This window comes from Mobula birostris, chromosome 7 (assembly GCF_030028105.1).
Source record: "Mobula birostris isolate sMobBir1 chromosome 7, sMobBir1.hap1, whole genome shotgun sequence".
In the NCBI taxonomy this organism is placed as follows: Eukaryota; Metazoa; Chordata; class Chondrichthyes; order Myliobatiformes; family Myliobatidae; genus Mobula; species Mobula birostris.
Window position 1 is genome coordinate 56,140,641 of NC_092376.1, and position 6,933 is coordinate 56,147,573.

At 41.6% G+C, this 6,933-nt stretch overlaps 1 protein-coding gene across 1 annotated transcript; it reads right to left on the reverse strand.

Moving 5' to 3' along the window:
- Positions 1 to 3,732: 3,732 nt before the first annotated feature.
- LOC140200221 (POU domain, class 3, transcription factor 4-like) lies at positions 3,733 to 6,636 on the reverse strand. The gene is given in 2 exon segments (XM_072263220.1): positions 3,733 to 5,220; positions 5,222 to 6,636. Coding segments are annotated over 2 exon segments (1,236 nt in total). The 5' UTR covers positions 6,386 to 6,636; the 3' UTR covers positions 3,733 to 5,148.
- Between the last annotated feature and the right edge of the window lie 297 nt (positions 6,637 to 6,933).

Sequence of the window (6,933 nt, forward strand, 5' to 3'; positions counted from 1 at the left end):
CGTATATAAAAATACTCTGCTTTGTGATTTGACCTTTCTGTTCTCAATATTAAAAATAGAATCAAATTGATCTCGAATTACGCTCACAGTATCAGGCAGGCGTACCAAGCATTTTAAAAAATGTTTATAATAACGAAAATCAACCATGGAAACACGCAGTAGTCAATGATGCCTCCCCAAGCTTAAGAACTATTCTTTCACAACGCCTTCTGCCACTGGCATGTAACATGTTGTCAAACTGTTGCTAGATTAAATTACAACACACCTTTGTTAGTGCAAGAGAATTAAGACCGTAAGATATAGGAGCAGTATTATGCCATTTGGCCCAAAGAGTCTACTCCGCAATTAACTAGAAACTAATATACTCATTCCAACCCTGAACTCGAATATCAAACCGCAGAGTGAATACATCTACCCACTGACATTTGTTTTTTGGCGTCGTTTCTGATCCATTTCTAAAGTAGCACAACCTAGACTCAGATGCCAAATTAATATATCATTCCCGAGTCGATCCAAATCAAGCAAAAGAAAGGGAAGCATACTACTGGCAATTCGTTTAAAAGATAAGACGAGTTTATTACAAGTATTTCAACATTTTTTCGAATGAAATTGGTGGAAACAGAGATTAATTTCCACATTGTGATATAGGAAAACTTGCATAAGTATGCAAACTCAATTGAACAAGTTCGGTACAAAATACACCTGTTGCAGCAGCTCGTGAGTTTTGATCAATTAACAGTTAAGTTGGCAGCACAATTTCAACATAAAGTAAATGCTTGTGTGGTCAGTTCAGAATGTTCTTATAACTTAAAAAAAGATCAATCACGTAAAACCTCATTCAATAAATGATATTTTTGAATATCGCTTAATTTGAAACTATTGCCAGTTACAGTGAAACTTACCTTACCAGCTGGAAGACTTATCAGCAACTTAGTTCGCTCTCTCTTGTGACAGTTGTACTTGAAGGCGAATAAATTTCAACGGATGAAAGCCGCAGCTATTTCTGCATAAGCATGACATGTACTTTTGAATAATCAGTCCAAACCCCGGCACTCTCTTTCCGAAAGCGTTGTGGGATAACTTCACCACAACAGCAGCGGTTCAAGAAAGCAACTCAACCCCACCTTCCCAAAGGGCAGTGCGGGATGGACAATAAATGCTGGTCTTGGAGCGACACCCACATTCCGTAAACGAGTATATAATAATCATAAACATTCGCAGAAGCAATAGACACAGACGTAAGCATAGAGAGTAAAATATATAATTGAAACACAGACACTCTGCGTGTATCTCAATGGCCCTACAATTTCTCCAACATGATTATGGATATTCTAACAAGCCCAGTGAGTAATTGATAGTAAGTATTTTAACATTGGGAATTAGGAGACTTTCATAACACGACAGCCAGAAAACAGATGATGCCTCTTAGAAAATGCGATTCGCTGTAAAGGGAGGATAGCTAATATGTCACTGAAAGATACAAATAAAGGACAGAGAAAATAATGCAGGTTAACAAGGGACCTTTCTACAAGTATACATATTCCACTTCAAATGGAAATAATACAGGAAATTATAAAAGCAAGTCCTAAGAAAACACAATGATAAAACAAATTCGTATTGTACGATAAGCGGGTTAAATGAGTTCTTAGACCCAATCCGCTGAGGTAATATCAAACAGTTCAAAGTTTGCCACCTAGAATATTATGTATATATTATATATAGAGATAGTTAATTATTACTCTTCGTCTTTGATTCTCCATTTTTTTTTCACAGACTTCACAGACTCGTCCAATGGATCGTCTCAGAATTCAGTATAATTCTGGATTTGGTTCAAAAGGGGCCTTAAATAGAAATTCGCCGGGATAAATCGAACTAACTTGGAAAAGAGTGGAACACTTTTTTATTGCACGCAATTCTCGAGTGGCTCTTCTGGGATCTAATGGAACACTTATAAGTAATCCAACGTCAACGCTTCATTTCCTCCAGAACATCAAACTTACAGAATCAGGTGTTGGCCTAAATTTCGGAGGCTTTAATCGCTCGGGATTGACACATGAATCATTCAGAATTGCACTACTTCATGAATACACGAATTAACACCCTCCAGGAGAGTTTATACAGTTCTCATCATTTCCCAACAAGCAGCCCACTTCATGTGTAAAACAAAATGTATTTTCGGAATCACATGTTATTAGTTGCTAACATCTTACTGACAAGCCCAAATTCCCATAGCGCCCACTATTCATTAGTATCACCGTGCCACTTATCAGCGCGGTTCTCAGTAACCGTAAGTACCGAGAAACATTTCTATTTGGGACTTAACAACTTCTGGTATTGTGATCTAGAATTCCCAGTACAACGCTGCGCTGACCCATAACTTCCAACTGGTACACGCCGCATGCACACATTTTCATAAACTAAAATACAATAACAAAATGATCATACATTCCGAGATCCTAACAGTAATATAACACTTCACTGACGTCACACGCCGAGCTGTTCAGGGAAAGAATATAATCCAGCATGCCAACAACCTAACATGTGTTGTCAACTCGTGTGATTATTTTGTATTTTAAAACAATAACGAATCTCTGCACTAAGCATCCCGCTACATCAATCTCCACCAGAACTCGTACCATTAGGGACGTTTTGACAGTCAAATATATCTAGACTAGACTGGATTATAAGTATCGTTTCAGGAAATACAGAAAAGGCAGAATCACAATAGCATCGCACATCAATGTCAGCCAGCCAGGCATTTATATATATATATATATATATATATATATAAAAGACGTTCAACTATCAAATAGTAGGGAAGTGGATATTCTGAAATATTTCAGGGAGCATATTTTGTTTAATACTGAACTCATTTCTCAAGCATGAAGAATATAATTGCGAACAGAAATGCAATAAACATAACTGCATCATATTTCTAATTCTACAATTATATTTCTAGTAGGATGCTACAAATATAAAGCATAAAAGGGTGTTTGTGAGGGGGTGAAAGAACAACAGAGAACTCTGTTATAAATCAAAACGGCTTGCGACCTTTGTCCGCAGGTAGGTTAAATATTAAATGCCATGAAAGAATTTCATGATAGTCTATAATTTTATTTTAATATATTCCCTCCATATGATATGTGGTTTACCTTTAGAGCTGTACTAGATTTCTTTTAGGGAAAAACGCCTTTAATTACGTATAACCAGACGCCCTTGTTCTATTGGACCCTGCTTTTGAAATAGAGAGTAAACCAGTAAACTCTATACACACAACCATTCAATGAAACTGTGACCTGCAGATGAACTTCTTTTTGAAATTTCATTTACCACTCAACCTAAACAGTTCTAATATGTTTATTTCGAATAAATTACTCCATATTTAAACCGACCGATTAACGTCCAATATTTTTGACAACGCTATTTGTTTTGGTTTTTAAAAAGAACGAACCAATGGCGCAGAAAAATACACAACTCAATACAGCAGCCGGTGAGGCTTGTTATGTTTTCCGTTTCGGAAATTCCTTAAAATACGCAAAACAGGTACAGGGCAATCATCCAAACTCATCAGATGACTTAAGCGTGATTAAAAGCCTATCTGTGTATGATAACATGGAAAATACTCTAATTAAATTTCATTTAGAAAATCATAACTTATTTTAACGCAAACTATCCTTTCAAAATAAAATAAAATGCGTACTGTTTAAAACTAAAACTGTATTAAATATCAAAGCCGAAATGAATCATACCCCATTGAATTTATGGTTCATAAATAAATTAACTATTTATTCTGGACTAACACTTTTCTTCAACAGAATCCCACTGTTATTGTACACCAGACACATGAGCCATAAAATCGTTTGACTCTAACAAATTTATTTCTCGAATCATCTCTTACGGAATCACTACTCAAATTAAATTACAATCAAATTATCACATCAAAAGATACCCTTATTACCTAACAACTGTCCATTTTTCATCGCATTTATTTGTGCTCGTTTTGAAAACATCTAATACAAGATCTGGGGAAAAATAAATTACCGTTTTGCAGCAGTTCATAGGTATTCTGAATAAAATATTAAAAGAAGTCAATTTTGATGAAAATATAAAGTAAATATTTTTAGATCAGTAACTGATCTACTGACTCTATATTGCCGTCTTTGTAAAGTCTATATTGAAACCTACCAAGAACACTGCTTGGAAATGGCAGTTTTATACAGTCGCATCCACAGCACCCATTCATTCAACTTGGCAATGGTTTTAGAAGAGGATAAGTTCAATAAGTGCAGCTGCAGATGGTGAAGTGTTTTTTTTTTCTCTTTTTCTTTTTAATAAAAAATGTTTCTACTCCATTCGGCTGGAGGTGAAATTAGAAAACATTGGGGCGAAGGTTTTTTGGGGGATGGTGTTGGGAAGGGGGTGGGGATGAGGTCGAATACAACATAATGAACCAATCATCAAAGCCACATCTGGGACGATTTCTCGCCCAAATCCCCCAGTCCTTTGTCTTGTCTTTTCCAACAAGCCTCGCCGCTGAAAGTTCCATCTGTCATTATTTTTGGATCAACCCTTTCAATTATTTTATCTTGAAATTTTCCCTGCCTTGCAGGTTTATGTTGTTCGGAAGTTTTGCGTTTTAAAGGCCCTCTTTTACCGGTCTTCCTTTCTATATAGTCAGTACAGATTATCTCCTTTTCTTTCTCAGATGCCGTGATTTACATTAAGAAGAGTTTCTCTATTACAAACAACAGAATGAAAGATTTTCGTTCTTTCCATTTTACCGATGCACCTGACAAAACCAAGAAAAACAAGCCGCTGGAAGTATACCAGGCACCTTACAGTTAACCAGCGACCACGGCCGATCTCACTGGACCAAATCTAAAATTATTTTATAAACCAGTCCTTCTGAAACAGCAGGGAAATGAATTCACACTTATCTGGAAGTATCTGGGGGCATGGGAGTAGGGAGGGGTCCACCTGTCGATCACCACAAGCCAAGAGGGTTCAAATTTTTCATATTAAAAAAAAGACACCTGCAGTTTTAATGCACTCATTCTATGCAATCGCCAGCCTCACAATCACAGTAGAAAACCTGCTATCATTGCGATAGTCCTCATCTTGTTGATTTCGTTCTGTTCCATAATTTTTTTAAAAAATCCAGTCTAAACAGTCTATTTTTAGTGTTTTGCTTTCACTGAACGGCGGTTTGTAGTCCATGGTGAGAGGGCGGTGTGTCGGCGTTTACATTGCCGACCTGTGAGTACACATCGTCCGTCTGCTGCACTCCTCCCGGCGGCGTCATGCGTTTCTCTTTCTGCCTCCGATTGCAGAACCAAACCCGGACAACTTCTTTTTCCAACTGCAGGCTGTCTGCCAGGCTTGAGATCTCCTGCGCCGAGGGCTTGGGGCATTTCAGGAAGTGGCTCTCCAAAGCTCCCTTGACACTGACCTCGATGGAGGTGCGCTTCTTTCTCTTCCTGCCCTGAGCCGCTATCTTGTCGATGCTTGTGGGGCTACCGGTTGAAGAGTCGGCTTCTTCCAGCCACTTGTTCAGCAGAGGTTTGAGTTTGCACATGTTCTTAAAGCTTAGCTGCAGCGCTTCGAACCGGCAGATCGTGGTCTGCGAGAAGACGTTGCCATAGAGGGTCCCCAGCGCCAAACCGACGTCGGCCTGAGTGAAGCCCAGCTTGATTCTCCTCTGCTTGAACTGCTTGGCGAACTGCTCCAGGTCGTCCGAGGTCGGTGTGTCCTCGTCGGAGTGGTCGTGGCTGTGGTGCTGCTGCCCGTGGTCCACCAGCTCCGGCGTGTCCCTCAGCCCAGGGTGCAGGCTCTGTCCTCCCGCTTGACTCAGCATGCCGTTAACGGTGAACCCACCGGGTTGCGAGTAGATCAGAGGCTGAACGGCCGAGCCCATGGAAGGCAGGTGAGCCGTAGTCGTCGTCCCCCAGGCGGTCGGGTGGCCGCCGTGAGACGGCTGGTGCGGCGGCAAGTGAGGCGGGCGGTGGTGGTGCAGTGGAGCGGCTCCCGTGTGCAGCTCGTCCCGGCCCACGACCTGCACCGACGGCTTCACGTCCTGTTGCTGCTGCTGTTGTTGCTGTTGTTGCTGCTGCTGCTGCTGCTGTTGACCCAAGGGGCTGCCGGACATGGCCGAGGACCAGGGCGAGCCGGCATCGGTGTGCGGCAGCGCCGTCACCCACTGGTGTGCATGGCTGAGCATGTGGCCGTTGCTGGTGATGGCCCCCTGCATGAAATCGCTTTGCACCATTTTCGAGGGATCCCGGTACGTGGTCGCCTGCTGCATACCGCCTGAGTCGCTGTGCACGATAGAGTTGGACGACAGGATGCTATTGCTCGGCATGTAGGGATTGGACGCCGCTGTCGCCATCGCTTGGCTTTCCCCCTCGCTTGTCTTTTTTTTTGTAGCAGTTGTTTGATTGCCAGAAATAAATAGAAATAAAAGTGTTTTTTTTTTAAATCCCTCTCTTTTTTTTTGCTTTCGTTCTCTTTTTTGTTGTTGCTGAGAGTTTTGTTGTTGTGTAATGGGATGCTGGTGGTGGGACTTGGTAAAGCTGCTGTTTGACAGCTCCCTTCTCACATAGCCAGTGTTTACCTCGGCCGCCGTGCCGCGCTCTCCCCGCACACCACAAAAAAAGGAGGAAGTTCAGCCAGCAGCTCCCGCTGATTGGCTACCTGCTGAGTGATTGACGCGCTCCGACTGCGAGATTCGGGAGCGCGGCTTCCTTCCGGCGGTTCCGATTGGCTGCTTTTTAATTAGGGGAATGTCGTTGTGTTTGTGGTTTGGGTGAGGAGGGGTCGGGGGGGGGAGGGAGTGGTGGCGTGGGGTGGGGAGTGAAGGGAGATGCGACCGAGCAGAAAAGCGGCAAACAGTTTTTCTCTTTTGTGGTAAATCAAGAAAATAGATATTTTTAAAAG